Below are 19,077 nucleotides of genomic sequence, written 5' to 3'. Positions count from 1 at the left end.
CTCATGGTGTAAATGGTTATATTTCTCATGGTGTAAATGGTTATATTTCTCATGGTGTAAATGGTTATATTTCTCATGGTTTAAATGGTTATATTTCTCATGGTGTAAATTGTTATATTTCTCATGGTGTAAATGGTTATATTTCTCATGGTTTAAAAGGTTCTATTTCTCATGGTGTAAATTGTTATTTTTCTCATGGTGTAAATGGTTATATTTCTCATGGTTTAAAAGGTTCTATTTCTCATGGTGTAAATGGTTATGTTTCTCATGGTGTTTATAGTTGTTGGGCCGAGAGCCACCTCACCCTCCTCAGATGTACAGGAGGATGATGCTTCTCACTTAACCACATAATTCACAATACTTATCATGTTGACCTGAGAAACCAGTGAGGAATTCTCTCCCTCTTTGTGAGCGTGTCTGCTGTCTGTCTGTCAATTCAATTTAAGGGCTTTATTGGCATGGGAAACATATGTTAACATTGCCAAAGCAAGTGAAGTAGATAACAAAAGTGAAATAACCAATAGAAATGAACATTAAACATTACACTCACAGAAGTAAAAATACATAGACATTTCAAATGTCATTATGTCCAAATAGTTCACTGTGTGCAAATAGTCTGTCTCTGTCTGTCTGTGTCTGTCAGTGTGTCTGTCTGTGTCTGTTTCTGTCTGTCCATGTTTGTCTGTCAGTGTGTCTGTCAGTGTGTCTGTCAGTGTGTCTGTCTGTGTCTGTCTGTGTCTGTCTGTGTCTGTCAGTGTGTCTGTCTGTGTCTGTCTGTGTCTGTCAGTGTGTCTGTCTGTGTGTCTGTCAGTGTGTCTGTCAGTGTGTCTGTCAGTGTGTCTGTCTGTGTCTGTTTCTGTCTGTCTGTCCATGTTTGTCTGTCTGTCTGTGTCTGTCAGTGTGTCTGTCTGTGTCTGTCAGTGTGTCTGTCTGTGTCTGTCAGTGTGTCTGTCTGTGTCTGTCAGTGTGTCTGTTTGTGTCTGTCAGTGTGTCTGTCTGTGTCTGACTGTGTCAGTCAGTGTGTCTGTCTGTGTCTGTCAGTGTCTGTCTGTGTCTGTTTCTGTCTGTCTGTCCATGTTTGTCTGTCTGTCTGTGTCTGTCAGTGTGTCTGTCTGTGTCTGTTTCTGTCTGTCTGTCCATGTTTGTCTGTCAGTGTGTCTGTCAGTGTGTCTGTCTGTGTCTGTCTGTCTGTCAGTGTGTCTGTCTGTGTCTGTCAGTGTGTCTGTCTGTGTCTGTCAGTGTGTCATTCTGTGTCTGTCAGTGTGTCTGTCTGTGTCTGTCAGTGTGTCTGTCTGTGTCTGTTTCTGTCTGTCTGTCCATGTTTGTCTGTCTGTCTGTGTCTGTCAGTGTGTCTGTCTGTGTCTGTTTCTGTCTGTCTGTCCATGTTTGTCTGTCTGTCTGTGTCTGTCTGTGTCTGTTTCTGTCTGTCTGTCCATGTTTGTCTGTCTGTCTGTGTCTATCAGTGTGTCTGTCTGTTTCTCTCTTCTTGTAGGAGCAGAACCACAGGTTAGGTGGGACACCATAATGTCTCTGTCTCTCTGAGTGGTGGGTCAGCCTCGGTCCCTCTCTTGTTCTTGGCCAAGAGCACCCCCTGCCCCCCCATGCATCCCCCATCTTTATCCCCCTACCCATCTTTATCCCCCTGCATCCCCCTACCCATCTTTATCCCCCTGCATCCCCTACCCATCTTTATCCCCCTGCATCCCCCTACCCATCTTTATCCCCCTGCATCCCCCTACCCATCTTTATCCCCCTGCATCCCCCTACCCATCTTTATCCCCCTGCATCCCCCTACCCATCTTTATCCCCCTGCATCCCCCTACCCATCTTTTTCCCCCTGCATCCCCCTACCCATCTTTTTCCCCCTGCATCCCCCTACCCATCTTTTTAATCCTTCTGACCACCCATGCATCCCCCTACCCATCTTTATCCCCCTGCCCCCCCATGCATCCCCCTACCCATCTTTATCCCCCTGCCCCTCCATGCATCCCCCTATCCATCTGTATCCCCCGCCCCCCCATGCACCCCCTACCCATCTTTATCCCCCTGCCCCCCATGCACCCCCCTACCCATTTGTATCCCCCTGCCCCCCCCCATGCATCCCCCATCTTTATCCCCCTGCCCCTCCATGCATCCCCCTACCCATCTGTATCCCCCTGCCCCCCCATGCACCCCCCTACCCATGTTTATCCCCCTGCCCCCCCATGCATCCCCCTACCCATCTTTATCCCCCTGTCCCCCCCATGCATCCCCCATCTTTATCCCCCTTCCCCCCCATGCATCCCCCTTCCCCCCATGCATCCCCCATCTTTACCCCCCCATGCATCCCCCATCTTTATCCCCCTCCCCCATGCATCCCCTATCTTTATCCCCCTCCCCCATGCATCCCCCATCTTTATCCCCCTGCCCCCCATGCATCCCCCATCTTTACCCCCCCATGCATCCCCCATCTTTATCCCCCTCCCCCCATGCATCCCCCATCTTTATCCCCCTCCCCCATGCATCCCCCATCTTTATCCCCCTGCCCCCCCATCTTTATCCCCCTCCCCCCATGCATCCCCCATCTTTATCCCCCTGCCCCCCCCCCCCATGCATCCCCCATCTTTATCCCCCGGCCCCTCCCCATGCATCCCCCATCTTTATCCCCCTACCCCCCCATGCATCCCCCATCTTTATCCCCCTGCCCCCCATTCATCCTGGACTGCAGCTGCAGACACTCTGTGTGACCTCCTCTCCTCTCACAGAGCTCGCATTAAGAGACTATGAGTCCTCACCTCGCAGTACTAGACAACAAATTAAATATGTAGTTCTTAAATGTAAGGCTTCATGGTACGGTAGTTATAGGTTATGTTGCTATGGCTACAGCCTGCTATTACATGACATCATAACCAATATTGATGTAATGATTTAGATTTCCTGTCCTGAGGTGACTGCTACAGAAACATCTAGCTACTTCACTCAAATAACGTTTTCAGTCATCGCACAGTAAAACGACAGTAGCTCCTGTTGTGGTCTAAAATAGTTATCTGTAGTGAGGCTGTTTCCCTCCGTGGGTCAGTGCGTTGGCCTCCTGCAGGAGCCAGAGGATGGCAAGATGTGTGGGATCTGCCTGGTGGCAGGCAGAGTGCTTTATGGGTAGCAGAAGGCTGAGCAGGGTGGTTCAGTGGTTGCGAGGCCCTTGTTCTCTTAGACTGTTTCCCAAATGGCACTCTATTCCCTATGTAGTGCACTACTTTTGATCAGAGTAATGCACTATAAAGGGAATAGGGTGCCATTTGAGACGTACATACCCCTGGTGTATCATGTTGGAAACTCACCACATTCACATTCCCATTCATCACATGCTATGGTTGAAAATATGAATGTTTCCAATGTTACCAAACAAGTTTAGAGCAGGTGCAATAATGGTTCATTGTTAACTTCTCACAATTGTCAGAAGGCACAAATAGTGACTATACTGCCTCGCTGTGTGTCCATGATGTAACGTGTTGCCCTAACCCGATCTGTCTTGTTTTCACAAGGCATGTTTACTTGGTTGGGGAAAACATATAAACAAAGATTTCGAGGAAGAGAGCCATGTGCCCCTTCAAATCTATTGTCTCTGTGGAGAGAATCACTCAGGAATAATAAACATGGGTTGGAGAGGCAGCTTCAAACACCCCTAGGGGAAAGGCTTTCACTGTGTGTGTGTGTGTGTGTGTGTGTGTGTGTGTGTGTGTGTGTGTGTGTGTGTGTGTGTGTGTGTGCGTGTGTGCGTGTGTGCGTGTGTGCGTGTGTGCGTGTGTGCGTGCGTGTGTGCGTGTGTGTGCGTGTGTGAAATTCAAAATGTATGTGTGTGCGTGCATTCATCCATGCAAAGTGTGTGTACATGCATGTGCTTCAACATCTGCATTGCTGTTTGGGGTTTAAGGCTGAGTTTCTGTATAGAACTTTGTGACATCTGCTGATGTAAAAAAAAAGGCTTTATAAAATAATTGTATGAATAATTTGTGTGTGTGAGTGAATTCCAAAAATGTGCATGTGGATGTATGTGTGCATATGTGTGTGTTTGTGTGAATTCCACAAGTGTGTGTGCGTGCGTGAGTGTGCATGTGGGTGCGTGAGTGTGTGCTCCAAAGTAAAAGGGGGAAAGCATACCGTGGGGATCCCAGCTCTTCCCAGACCTCCCCTCACCTCTGGCTTCCAAGCTGTGAAAACATGCTAAAGGTTTGTTGGGGTTCGGTGGCCAATAAGGTGTTGATGTATGGTAGAGCTGTCTGAGATCCCAGTGAGCCATTATAACCACAGGCTGTCGATAGAGACTAGACATCTTCCTACTGCTCTACACAGATATGGTAGAGTCTATTCTACCAAGATTTACAAACCATGCAGATATTATAGAGTCTATTCTACCAAGATCTACAAACCATGCAGATATGGTAGAGTCTATTCTACCAAGATCTACAAACCATACAGGTATAGAGTAGATTCTATTCTACCAAGATCTACAAACCATGCAGGTATAGAGTAGATTCTATTCTACCAAGATCTACAAACCATACAGGTATAGAGTAGATTCTAGTTTACCAAGATCTACAAACCATACAGGCATAGAGTAGATTCTAGTTTACCAAGATCTACAAACTATACAGGAAAAGATTCTAGCCTACCATGATTTACAAACCATACAGGTATAGAGTAGATTTTAGTCAACCAAGATCTACAAACCATGCAGGTATAAAGTAGATTCTAGTCTACCAAGATCTACAAACCATGCAGGTATAGAGTATATTCTATTCTACCAAGATCTACAAACCATACAGGTTTAGAGTAGATTCTAGTCTACCAAGATCTACAAGCCATGCAGGCATAGAGTAGATTCTAGTCTACCAAGATCTACAAACCATACAGGTATAGAGTAGATTCTAGTCAACCAAGATCTACAAACCATACAGGTATAGAGTAGATTCTAGTCAACCAAGATCTACAAACCATACAGGTATAGAGTAGATTCTAGTCTACCAAGTTCTACAAACCATACAGGTATAGAGTAGATTCTATTCTACCAAAACAGTGTTCCAATCTGTCTTTTTGTATTGTTTAGTACAGAAATAATGAAAGCAAGCTCCTAGTGATGCACATTGACATACCACTATGCTATATGACTGATTGGTGACTGACTAGGTCGAGGTGTCTCTCTGTGTCCAATGCAGTAGGCACTCTGAGCCATGCCAGATCTGAGGGTCTTTTTCTTGGGCAGTCTGTCTGGGACTTGGTTAGAGTTCTGCTAAAGCGATACATAGCCAACCAAAACGATTAGCCTCTCCCAGCATCAAAGCCCTGTGTTTTTAAAAGGCTTCTTTAACAGCTTACTTCAGGAGCTCTGGCCCCGGCTCACATCCAGACTGGTTATAAAAGCCTGTCTTCATCTTCGCCTCGCTCTAATCTAAACCCCACATCCTCTCCTCTCTCCCCCGACCGACTGCCAGACTGGCCGCTATCAAACACCCAGATATGATGTCTGAGTTTCTCCTCGGAATGCAACGTTTTGAGGTAATTTGGTTGAATGAATTTGAGGTGGAAAACTGCTGTCATCCAACACAAGAGCCTGACCTTGTTAGTTGGCGAGGCCCGAGGGGACTTTATCCTCCAAGCTCTGCCTGCCTCTTTGAAGACAAGGCCCCTGTCTTTTCTCAACGCTAGCAGCTGATCCATCTTCCCTCTCTGGCGTCCCACTCGGTGTGGTCAACTTAATGGAGTGAACACGAATATCACTGGCAATTGTGGGGAGACTTATGTTATGGAGAGACCGTGCAGGGTTTGTTATTTCTACAGATATGTGAGTAGGTTAAGAGAGAGAGAGAGAGATAAGGCTCAGCAGATAGATTAATAACAGAGGAAAGGACACAAGTCCCTGTGGGCTGACTCTGGCTGTGGTGGTGAAGGCTGGAGCTGGACCCGGTTCTGACTGCAGGCTGGAGGTCACCAGTCCTTGTGGATCTGACTCTGGCAGTGGAGCTTGGACCCGGTTCTGACTGCAGGCTGGATGGACCTGAATGACCTGGTGGGGGCTGTTAGTAATCCTCTGGGCTGGGTCACTCAGGACTGTCAAGTCAAGGTGCATGAATCACCATTATACATTTAGACAATCACTCCTCCTACTCACTACTCATAAAGACAAAGAGTGGGTTTGTATTATGGTGGTGAGGGATGGGACACTCAGTTTGTGTTATTCCTTTATGTAACCTGTAGTGTAGGAGACAGTTACATCCTGAAACCATTTATACCACACAATCAAAAATAAAGAAGGAAAACAATTATTAAGAAAAATGCATATGTAACTGTTAGATGTGCAAACCTCTTATCTTATCAAAACACAGAATGTCCTTGTCCAACTTAAAGAGTTGGCTGGACAGACATAGTGGGTCAGAGCTCATATCCACTTGCAAAGAATCAGCACAAAGTCAGCACTAATATTCAGAAAGAAAATACTATGAGCATGCTTTAACCCTGAAGGGAGCAGCTTGAGTTTATGGAGCCTCATTTGGTGTACCTGTTAGCAAAATAAGCATGACAGGACAGGATTTATCTCGGTCCCTATTCAGTGTCCTAATGACATGACTAACCTACTACCTCTCGTAATATCCACCACTGACAAATGCTATCTCATTTTAAAGGTTATTATGGCTCCTAAAGGCCTGTCTTTATTAAAAATCAACACCAGGCTGTCTGTGTGTCCTCTGATGACATCATATTCTCATGAAACAGCTGTGTTTTCTCAGAGTCACTTCTTCTGCCGCGGTGAGGGGAACACTGAGGGGGAGATCTGCCAAAAAGACTCAAATAGATATGACCCTTTATACTAGTTTTATGGTTGTGTCCCAAATGGCACCCTATTCCCTATATTGTGCACTACTTTTGACCGGGGCCCATGGTACACTACATGTAGGGAACAGTGGTTCAACATTTCATTACGTTGTTGTGTAACTATGGGAGTTCTATAATATGTTTCCGGTAAACTGGGGATTGTTTTAGCTGTACCAGGAACTGTCAGGGACCTTTTAAACAATGGTTCTGTCACGATTGTGCATTATGGAGTCCTGGGTTAGACTACTGATCTGACTATCAATCAGGCATTATGGAGACCTGGGTTAGACTACTGATCTGACTATCAATCAGGCATTATGGAGTCCTGGGTTAGACTACTGATCTGACTATCAATCAGGCATTATGGAGTCCTGGGTTAGACTTCTGATTTGAGTATCAATCAGGCATTATGGAGTCCTGGGTTAGACTACTGATCTGACTATCAATCAGGTATTATGGAGTCCTGGGTTAGACTACTGATCTTATCAATCAGGCATTATGGAGTCCTGGGTTCAGCTTACTGATCTGACTATCAATCAGGCATTATGGAGTCCTGGGGTTAGACTACTGATCTGACTATCAATCAGGCATTATGGAGTCCTGGGTTAGACTACTGATCTGACTATCAATCAGGCATTATGGAGTCCTGGGTTAGACTACTGATCTGACTATCAATCAGGCATTATGGAGTCCTGGGTTAGACTACTGATCTGACTATCAATCAGGCATTATGGAGTCCTGGGTTAGACTACTGATCTGACTATCAATCAGGCATTATGGAGTCCTGGGTTAGACTACTGATCTGACTATCAATCAGGCATTATGGAGTCCTGGTTAGTACTATCTGACTATCAATCAGGCATTATGGAGTCCTGGGTTAGACTACTGATCTGACTATCAATCAGGCATTATGGAGTCCTGGGTTAGACTACTGATCTGACTATCAATCAGGTATTATGGAGTCCTGGGTTAGACTACTGATCTGACTATTAATCAGGCATTATGGAGACCTGGGTTAGACTACTGATCTGACTATCAATCAGGCATTATGGAGACCTGGGTTAGACTACTGATCTGACTATCAATCAGGCATTATGGAGTCCTGGGTTAGACTACTGATCTGACTATCAATCAGGCATTATGGAGTCCTGGGCATTGTGGAGTGTTAGACTATGATGTGCTAAATAATTTTATTTAGAATTTTTTTAAATACTTGTATTTTAACAGCAACAGTTCCAACCTAGACTTGTTTTCAACAATCATCGCTACAGTAAGATGTACAGTAGGACTGAATTTGTCATCTTCATCTGTACTGTTACTTAGGGCTGCACTATTAGTATAGCAAGCAAGCAAGCAAGCAAGCACTAGCTTGCTTTGGGTAACGTTAGCTAATAGCTGAGTACGAGGTGGTTGTTGGAAAGAGAAACTCGCATCTACTTCTATGAGAAATCATGCTCCCTTATTTCTGTTTATCATTACCTGTTATAAAATGACAACAATGCCTTGCTAGTTGACTTACTCTTCCACTGTCGAAGCCCTGTTTCCTGAAGCATTCTCCCCTGTTCTGAAATAACTCTTTGGGTTCACCGTCATGCTGTGGATGTTTGGTCAGGACGTGTCGTTTAAATTTGTTTGTTTTAAGAGAATCATTACTAAGCACTTCCCCGCACAAAACACATTGCGGGCGATCCTCGCTATTTCTCAAAGTTTGTACAAAACCAAGAGTGAGAAACTCATCGCTGTATTTGCGTTTCATGACGATTGAGCTCAGTCAGAACTTGTGGCTAGCTCGAGTCCATTTGATGACAGTGGTACGTGATGGAGAGAGGGAATGACAAGTCAGCGGCAGACAGCACATCACCTGCTGCTGAACAACAGAGCTGCAGCGTGTTGGGCGCAGAGTGATGTTCACGAAAACTGCAGAAAAAAGACCCGGTAAACGACGAAGCATACATCTTCCTCCCATTCGAGCAGCTGTCAAACAGAGCTGAGATACCGCTGCTAAACAGTGAGCGCATTTGCACTTGCACCAACTCAATTCCAGTAATTAGTTAAATAATTATACATTTAGTCTGACACGTCGCGAACCACTATTAACAGGTCCGCGACGCACTTCGGGTCGCGACCCATACTTTAAGAAATGCTGGGTTAGACTACTGCTGACTTTCAATCCAGTTTATGTTGCTCTTCTTTTGGTCCAGTTTACTGCTTTGTTAATTAACATTGTAGGTTTTGGAACCTATTTATATCAACATCAAAGAAAAGCCCTCACCTTTAAGCAAAACAGCGTAATATTATTGTCTGCCTCCTCACTGCAGAATGTGATGTTTTCCATAATCAAGCTAATAGCTCGACATAATTTACTGTAGCCTGACGACAACATCAGGCGAAGTAATACTGTAAGGATCAGCACCACGGACAGGGCTACACAGGCAGGTAAAGTCACCTGGTGAGGGGACCTGATGCTTATAGACTCTTCAAATCTACTGAAATATCACTGGTTGAATCTTTAGTCTCAGTGCTAAATCATTCTGAAAACGTTTATGATTCTGGAGAAGAAGAAAAAATATTGTAATGTCCTGACTAGATCACAAAGGAACAATTGTCCAGACAGAGGATTGAGCTTACGAATTTATGGTTTATTAACCCAACTTTACGCAGGCTACTGTTTGGCCGTAGCCCACGCCAAATAAATGAAGGATACCCTATAAAACAACCGTCACCTTCTCTTGTGAAAGCCAGACGTAAGAGAGAGAACAAAGGCTAAACCTGGTCTTAACTTCCAATGTTCCAACCCCCCTCCACGCCACTCCACCAACCACCAGGATGCCCGGCATCAGAACATTCCAGGCATTCCCGTGATTGGCAGATAGCAGGTTGATTGGCATGGCAGACCCTGCAAACACTGGGTACTGGTAAGTACAACACAACCAACTAATAGCCTAACACATAACACACAGCTGTCTGTGTGGGTCGCTACAATATTTTAGTGAACCTTTATTTTGACAGGGAGTCCCATTGGGACCCAGGCCTCTTTTTCAAATGAGCCCTTAAATTGTAGGCAAATCGCAATAATATTTTAAGTCAAAATGTATGGATGTTCCTGGATACTGGCACTTCAGTTTGGCCCCTAACATGTCAAACTGATTCAATTAAATGATTGGTCAGGACAGGTCACAGTTAACCAACCTCGGTGTAAGTAAGGTATGCCCTAAGGTGTCTCCCTGTCTGTCCCCCAGTCAGAACAATGATTCATTCTGAGCCCTGGGCCCTGGTTGGACGCTGGTTTCAATGAATAGTCACTGGTGTTGTGACCTCTAACCCTGCCTGCCCTCATGCTTCCTGCTCCCCTATTGGTGCTCCTGGGGATTCTAGAACCCAGAGAAGGTAATCCTCTTACTATGACACAAGATGGATATTGTTTATTGTTTACCACCCCCACATCCTGGTAAATATTTCTTACAGAGAGGCCTTTTATATAGGGGCACTGTCCTCCAAGAGTTGCAAAATTTCCTCTGCAATTCAGTTTTCTCCTCAATTCACCTTCATTAGAGGGTGAGGTAGCAGCCGTGTTAACTTACCTTTTATTTGGGAGCCCACATGTAGCCTTGGCTACAACTTTAACCAGGACTAAGCATTCATACTGTATGTTACAAAATGTAGTAAATGTGATTGACTTCAATAATATTTTATTGCAGTATTTATGAGATAACTGTTTTTTGTTTAGATTTCTGTATTAAGCTAAATTACTGTACATGAGACATCACTTTTATAGCATGGGGGAATATCTTCTAATTAGAAACGCTATAGAGCAGGGATCATCAAACTAGATTCAGCTGTGGGAAGATTTTTGGTCGGGGGACCGGAACATAATTTCAAATAATTTGCAGGCTGCAAATTGACCCCAAGCCCAAACAGATATAATATTTCACTAAAACGTAATCCTTTCAAACCTTGCTTACATTTCTATTGATCGTATGCGAGGGAATACTTGGGAACAATATTTTATGTCCAACAATAATAAAAGTACAAATAAATGAATAATTCAATTTAAAAACGCGCCAGTTGGGGAACCCTGGTCTAGTGACTATAGAGCACAGTTCTCCAACCCTGTTCCTGGAGAGATACCGTCCTGTAGGTTTTAACTCCAACCCTGTTCCTGGAGAGATACCGTCCTGTAGGTTTTAACTCCAACCCTGTTCCTGGAGAGCTACCGTCCTGTAGGTTTTAACTCCAACCCTAATCTAGCGCACCTGATTCTAATTAGCTGATTGATAAACTGAACCAGATCAGTTACTACTGGGGTTGGAGCGAAAACCTACAGGAGGGTAGTTCTCCAGGAACAGGGTTGGAGTCAAAAGCTACAGGAGGGTACTCTCCAGGAACAGGGTTGGAGTTAAAACCTACAGGAGGGTAGCTCTCCAGGAACAGGGTTGGAGTTAGAACTTACAGGAGGGTAGCTCTCCAGGAACAGGGTTGGAGTTAAAAACTACAGGAGGGTATCTCTCCAGGAACAGGGTTGGAGTTAAAACCTACAGGAGGGTACTCTCCAGGAACAGGGTTGGAGAGCTCTGCTCTAGAGTCTAGAGATAAAGATAATGATAGAGGTATATGCCCTCTTGTGGACAATGTAGTTACAGTCTTCTCAAGAGAGCTTCAACAACACTGATGCCCATGTAGAATTGGAGTTTCAACAACACTGAAGAATTGTGGCTATAGAGGACAATGATATTGTTGGACTCAAACGCATCTCTAGTTTCCAGAATAAGGGGCTAAAAGTAGTACTGCAGTAGCCTAGTCAACAGAAAGTATGGGCTAAGTCTCATATTCATTTATAAATACATGGATTCCAGTTAAGGACACATTTAAATGCCCTTAAAGAAAAAATATGTCAGTTTACTCTCATCCAGGATCATTCTCATCCAGGATCATTCTCATCCAGGATCATTCTCATCCAGGATCATTCTCACCCAGAATCATTCTCATCCAGGATCATTCTCATCCAGGATCATTCTCATCCAGGATCATTCTCATCCAGAATCATTCTCATCCAGGATCATTCTCATCCAGGATCATTCTCACCCAGAATCATTCTCATCCAGGATCATTCTCATCCAGGATCATTCTCACCCAGAATCATTCTCATCCAGAATCATTCTCATCCAGGATCATTCTCATCCAGAATCATTCTCATCCAGAATCATTCTCATCCAGGATCATTCTCACCCAGAATCATTCTCATCCAGAATCATTCTCACCCAGGATCATTCTCATCCAGGATAATTACCTCGAAAACTGTTTAGGTAAATTAAAGGTTGGGTCAGCAGCGGGTTGCCAGTTGTATGTTTACAGGTGGTGTGTGTGTGGTCTATTGGATACGCTCTACTTGTGCGCATGAATGAGCCAGCGTATAATGATAATGTTTATCCAAACTAGAGGAATATAAGAATAACGTTTAGGTATTCATCGTTTGGCTCCATATCGTGTTACTGTTTTACTTTAGTGTTTAATTTCATCTTGAATTACAACATGGTGCATGGCATACATTGAGTTAAAATCTAGATTGTTTGTTGCGCGTAAAAACAAATATTGCATTCAACGCTTAAACGTATTTATGTTTTACCTAATAGTGTCATTACACATTAGCATATTCAATGAGATTTAGATCAAACAAAATGTGTTACTTTGATAAGCCTATCCAATTTATATTCTAGGCTTTACAATACCAATCCCGCCATTGATGAAGTAGCTTTCAGAGGTCTCCGACTTTGTTTTCAGCAGACCATGCAGCGAGAGGAGTTCCTCATAGTTCCTTGCTCGCGCCCACCCCTCTTTACACGTAATATACTTTATTGGCCAATCCTCTCTCTCTCCAAATCTTTACGCCATACAGGCTATAAGAACTCCGTAACTTTCTCAAGTATCAGAAAACATTTCTTGTCTCGGGATCCCATGTATGGATACTTTATTATTGGTGTCTTCAAAGGCGGTGAATCGAAGGCGCAACTGGAAATAACCGTTAACTTGATGCGTGGATCATTCGGACTGACTGTCGCTTGTCTGTCTTCTAACTAAGGGGTGATGTCTGAGGAAATGACCGGGGAAGAGTCGAGCTCCCCAGGCTCTCCACTAGACAGTCTCGGCAACAGTGAGGGGGAACTGGATAGGCAACCGAAGAGATGTGGGAGGAAAAGGACATCAAGCAGGAAAAACGGGGAGGATTCAGATAGCCCTACCCCTGGGAAAAGAGGGAAAAAGTCAAGCAGCAGCAGTCCACATTCTTTCGAAGACCTACAGACGCAACGAGTCATGGCGAACGTGCGCGAGCGGCAGAGGACGCAGTCACTCAACGAAGCTTTCTCGTCTTTGCGGAAAATCATCCCCACTTTGCCTTCAGACAAACTGAGCAAAATACAAACCTTAAAACTTGCTGCCAGGTACATCGATTTCCTGTACCAAGTTCTGCAGAGCGATGAATTGGACTCCAAAATGGCAAGTTGTAGTTATGTGGCTCATGAGAGATTAAGCTATGCGTTTTCTGTATGGAGGATGGAGGGCGCTTGGTCCATGTCAGCATCTCACTAGCTCACGGCCGAAGAGTTGTAGTCCAAAATGGTATGCTCTGTTTTCCAACTCATTGTCTTACTTTTTAAGACCGTACTACATTGCAACCATTTCAGTTGATGTTCGTTGTACAAAATGGCTAAATACAAAAATAATCACTTTAGGCCTATGGGCCTACTACATTTGACTACAGCCTATTTGGGCTATTGTTTTTTTAACAGTATCAGTTTAAATAGTGTTCTACTTTAATAGACTATTGTACTTTCCTGGATCTGTGAGTCATACTGCAGCCATAAACAAGTCTAGGTTGCTGTGTTTTGTTGAACTTTTTCGTAGTCAGGCGTCAATAATTAATCGTATTTTTTATAATTTTCTGATCTGCAGGTGACAGCTGATTCTGCTTATCAGTATGACAACGGGGCAATTCTGGAGAATAATGCTGGAAACACACAAAGCTGCGGTTTATGGGAGCAAACTTTGACAACCATTTAAAACCAAAAAGGACAGGGCGTGGGGAGAGCACTTTGCCTGGGAAAGGCCCGCGTTTGGACGACCTGGATCTGCATTCGAGTGCTAGGCTACTACACTACTACATTCTGAAATACGTTAGTTTTTTTTATTGTTGACGACGAATGTTACTTGGAAATGTATGTTTTCATGCATGTCTTTGACTCTGTGGACCGTATTCTGTGGAGGTTAAAGGGCCGCATCGACGCATTTGTCTCAGTTTCCGTGTGAGACTTTCGATGTGGACTGACTGCGGTATTATAGGCTAATGGGTTGAAATAATGTGTCGCCAACCTGTGCAAAAATAATTGAGGTTATTCTTTTCAGAATACATGTATTTATTTATTGATGACACGTGTTACATGAGGAATAGATCTTATGTCTGAAATGCATTCCTATTTTTATTATTGTTGTGTAAATAATTGTATATTTTCCGCAATAAAGTAAATGATAAAACAAAATGATTTCCCTTTTTACTTCATTAATTAAGTTTCAACCAAACACATATGGTATGATTATACAAATCTAAATGTCCTAGGATCGAACAATTGTCAAATACTTTAGTAATTCCCTCTTTTGATGCAAACATGCAATCTTATGCAGCAGAGTTATCTGGTAGGCTACCAGTTAGGCTACTTCGACTTTTATTCTGACACAAATAGTTAATAAATTGGCGGTAAGTCTTCACATTGAAGTGAATGTTTATAATGTGTCCTGCTCCAATCCACAAGTGGACCATGCTTAACATTCACATTTACGACAACAACTTTCGCAGAGATCATTCAGTAAGAGGTGTGTATGCAATGTATTAAAACTGTGTCCACCTGGGAAACGTTTCACGGTTGTTTTTGGCATGGTCTTATAATCAACATAATCACGCTTCATCTTAAACCAACATACTCCTGAAATGCCTCCGAATATCGGATTTCTCTCGACCCAATGGGACTATAGGTTATGTTATAGGTTATGAAAGACTAAATAATCATACTATTTATTAGGTTTGTTTTGTAGTAATGAACGGACATCGTTGGAATAATGTATTATTATTATTATTATGAACAATATTATTATTAGCCTATTTGTAAAATAAACCAGACTACTGCTTTAATTATTATTGTATAGTAGTAGGCAAACTTTGCCGTTTTTAATTGTGTAGCAACACTTTGTGCGCCACTAAAGCCTATAGTGTTGACATTTGCTATTAGTACATGTTCCTGATAAATGAGGTTACTCCATTTTCCTGATCAATTAGGTTATTACATGTTCCTGGTAAATTAGATGATTCAATTTCCTGACAAATGAGGTTATTCCATGTTCCTGATGAGGTTATTCCATGTTCCTGATGGAGGTTATTCCATGTTCCTGATGAATGAGGTTATTCCATGTTCCTGATAAATTTATTTATTCCATGTTCCTGATAAATTAGGTTATTCCATTTTCCTGATAAATGAGGTTATTCAGTTTTCCTGATAAATGAGGTTATTCCATGTTCCTGATAAATGAGTTTATTCCATGTTCCTGATAAATGAGGTTATTCCACGTTCCTGATAAAGAATAAAGAAGGTTATTCCACGTTCCTGATAAATGAGTTTATTCCATGTTCCTGATAAATAAGGTTATTCAGTGTTCCTGATAAATGAGTTTATTCCATGTTCCTGATAAATGAGGTTATTCCATGTTCCTGATAAATTAGGTTATTCCGTTTTCCTGATAAATTAGGTTATTATGTTTTCATATTAAATTAGGTTATACCATGTTCCTGATAAATGAGTTTATTCCACGTTCCTGTTAATGAGATTATTCCATGTTCCTGATATATTAGATTATTCTGTGTTCCTGATAAATGAGATTATTCCATGTTTCTGATAAATGAAGTTACTCTAGTTTTAGTTTTGCAAAAGCTGAAACATACTAAATTAATATAGGCCTATTCAATTGTGATATATATTGATATGCGATTCATAACACCTTAAATCATGATATTGCATATAGCCTAGTATGTAGCCTAGACGATGTAGCAGGCCTATTGTAAATGACTGTCTGTATTATTTTAGGCTACTTCTAATCTATTCACAAAGAGTCATGTTACTTTGCTAAATGTAATAGGCTACTGATGCGAGACAGAGTCAAATATTAAGCTTACGTTAACAAATCTTGTTGGTGGGTTTTATTTTCTGTCTGTGGCTTTCATATAAACAAAAACTATTTAATAAATCGAACTGATGAGCGCACGTTATTTCCCATATGGCGGGCTTTAATAGCAAGCGCTCAGGCTAAAGCTCCTGCCAAACCGCCTGTAAATCAAAGCGCGTCTAATGAATTGATCCCCATAACGTTGTCCCCATATTCTTCACCGATTTATTTGAGGTGAACGGGTGTTGATAGATTATTAGCATTAGCATGTATTAGGCCATGTGGCCATGTGTATCAGTTGTAGATGCTGTGCAAACATGTCCCTTTATGGCAGATAACGCAGAACAACTGATTGTCAATCTGAGATCGCAGGCGTGTTCCCTCAGAATACATGTTCAATCAAAGTATTGCATAGCCTGCAGTTACTGCCCCTGGACGCTTCATCTATCCATCCGTTTGTTGAATCTGGAAAAGTATTTTGGACTCTTCAACCCTCCTGAAGTCGTTTAATTCAAAGCACGTGTCCGTTTGAAGGTGTGCAATTGGCTTGTGAGGCATGTATGGAATTCCCAGATGTCTATGAAATTCAAGGCGTCTTTGGTAGGCCCTGTAGGCTAGTGTGAGGTGGTGGAGTATACAACCAGCATATGTGAAAGTCTCCTATACACCGCTTGTTTTTATGGACACAGTCACTGCAGAATCACAAGAAAAGTTCCAAAACGCAAAATAGAGTTACGTGCAAACTAAAAACCTGAATGCAAAAGATAAACCTAGTCCTTAGCCTACCTAAGAACACAACTTGCTTATATGAACATCCAAGCTGTTCCCGTTGACAAGCAAAATAGCTTAATTTGAAGTCAACAAACTCTCTCCAACTCAGAAATGTAATACAACTAAGAGCAAGTATACGTTCCTGTGTTTGCGGAGAGGAGTTGGTAACGGACACGACGCAGAGAGAGGCACGGAAAGAAACCTATTCTGAACAGATGTTAGTATTTTACAAAAGTCACGTGAAATGAACAGATGTTGTTGTAGAACAGGGACTCGCCTTGGTTCGAGAGCATTCCTCGACAGAAAGGCTTCGAAATAAGATCGGAGAGAAGCATTAGCGTTCTATTCACAACAAAAAACGACTCAGCACATCGTGTGGGTGATAATAGATTACCACGGGCCTCACCTGCGATGGAACCTCGGCCTACGTCCCATTGGAAATCTATCAAACTAAAATGGACGGTTCCAACCGCGCAGGAATTTGCTGGAGATGGGGGTAAGAGAATATAGCATTTTTTTAAATATGTGCTGGGAGAAGGCCTACAGCAATCGACGTCAATGTTGTTAACCAGTATTATGTAAGTTGTTTTGGTAATGGCAGGATGCAATACCGTATCCCAGTGGTTGTTGGAAAGACGCCAAATAACGTCTGATAGTTATTGAAACGCGCTTATCTATTGAGATGTTGAATATAATATAGGCCAGGCCTGTGTGGAATTGTACTTTGGTACAAAGGGTTAGTCTGAAATGGGCCTTCAATACGACCTGCAGTGAGTTTCCTGCTCTTCGTTGACTGCTAAACCTTAGCCAATACTTTGCAGAGTTTCTTTTCTTAGAAAATCGGGATGCAAAATGATACCTCTTTGTTAGAAAATGGGGACGTAAAATGATCGATGACAAATATGTGGTTTTGAAAAGGACAAGAAAATAAAATCAATCTATCATAAATCAATATAATACAGACTATTTTCTGTGTTGACCAATAACGGAATGTTTTCTATAAGGGTTGAAGTATTTGTGATGTTCCTAATAAGCAAATTATAGGCCTACCGAATGTATAATTTAAATGCAATGTAAGAATGAAATAACGTGATTTTAAAATAAAAAAATGTGAAATAATCCCTCATCCCTGTAGTCTCGGTTTATATCACTGGGTGCCAATAACTTCATCAGAAAATGAGTCTTGAATAACTAACTGCATACACTGGTAACAGTTGTTCATTATCTCCAGAATGCATTCCTTCCTTCGAGGATATATGGCTTTCTGATACTGTCTTGTACTATTCTATATTCAGTTCATTCGTTTCTTAATAAGATTTGGCCCAAGGTAAATTACATAAAATAATATTTTGGCCTAAAACACATTTTATCAAATTGTTATTTATAATTATACACAATTTATTATGATGAATATTATGATTGTTATTATGATTGTTATTATTATTATAATAATAATTATTATAATATAATTGACACACAAATGGGGCGAGGGGTGCCTGAGTTCTGATATAGCAGGGGACTAGGTCAAGTGGACAGTGTAAAGAATGACTGTGACATACATGAGAACAGGTGTATACAGGAGTATAGACCCATTCTACCATGAGAACAGGTGGAGTACAGACCTGTTCTACCATGAGAACAGGTGGAGTATAGACCTATTCTACCATGAGAACAGGTGGAGTACAGACCTATTCTACCATGATAACAGGTGGAGTATAGACCTATTCTACCATGAGAACAGGTGGAGTACAGACCTATTCTACCACGAGAACAGGTGGAGTACAGACCTGTTCTACCATGAGAACAGGTGGAGTACAGACCTATTCTACCATGAGAACAGGTGGAGTACAGACCTATTCTACCATGAGAACAGGTGGAGTATAGACCTATTCTACCATGAGAACAGGTGGAGTACAGACCTATTCTACCACGAGAACAGGTGGAGTACAGACCTATTCTACCATGAGAACAGGTGGAGTACAGACCTATTCTACCACGAGAACAGGTGGAGTACAGACCTGTTCTACCATGAGAACAGGTGGAGTACAGACCTATTCTACCATGAGAACAGGTGGAGTACAGACCTATTCTACCATGAGAACAGGTGTATAGACCTATTCTACCATAGGCCGCTTTCCTAATAGCACACAATTCTTTCATAAATAGCATAAGCTACTATTCCAATGACGCTATTTTCAATGGCTAAATATGTACACACCCATTATAAATGTTGTGAAAATATAAACATTTTCAATG

The 19,077-nt window shown here is 42.3% G+C and overlaps 1 protein-coding gene across 1 annotated transcript; it reads left to right on the top strand.

Moving 5' to 3' along the window:
* The first annotated feature begins 12,793 nt into the window (after nt 1-12,793).
* Nucleotides 12,794-14,346, top strand: LOC139405685 (twist-related protein 2-like). The gene is made up of 2 exons (XM_071148103.1): nt 12,794-13,461; nt 13,795-14,346. The coding sequence occupies exon 1, from the start codon at nt 12,928-12,930 to the stop codon at nt 13,429-13,431; it is 504 nt and encodes a 167-aa protein (XP_071004204.1). The 5' UTR covers nt 12,794-12,927; the 3' UTR covers nt 13,432-13,461; nt 13,795-14,346.
* Nucleotides 14,347-19,077: the final 4,731 nt, after the last annotated feature.

This window comes from Oncorhynchus clarkii, chromosome 3 (genome assembly GCF_045791955.1).
Source record: "Oncorhynchus clarkii lewisi isolate Uvic-CL-2024 chromosome 3, UVic_Ocla_1.0, whole genome shotgun sequence".
In the NCBI taxonomy this organism is placed as follows: Eukaryota; Metazoa; Chordata; class Actinopteri; order Salmoniformes; family Salmonidae; genus Oncorhynchus; species Oncorhynchus clarkii.
This window is presented reverse-complemented; position numbering and strand designations above follow the sequence as displayed.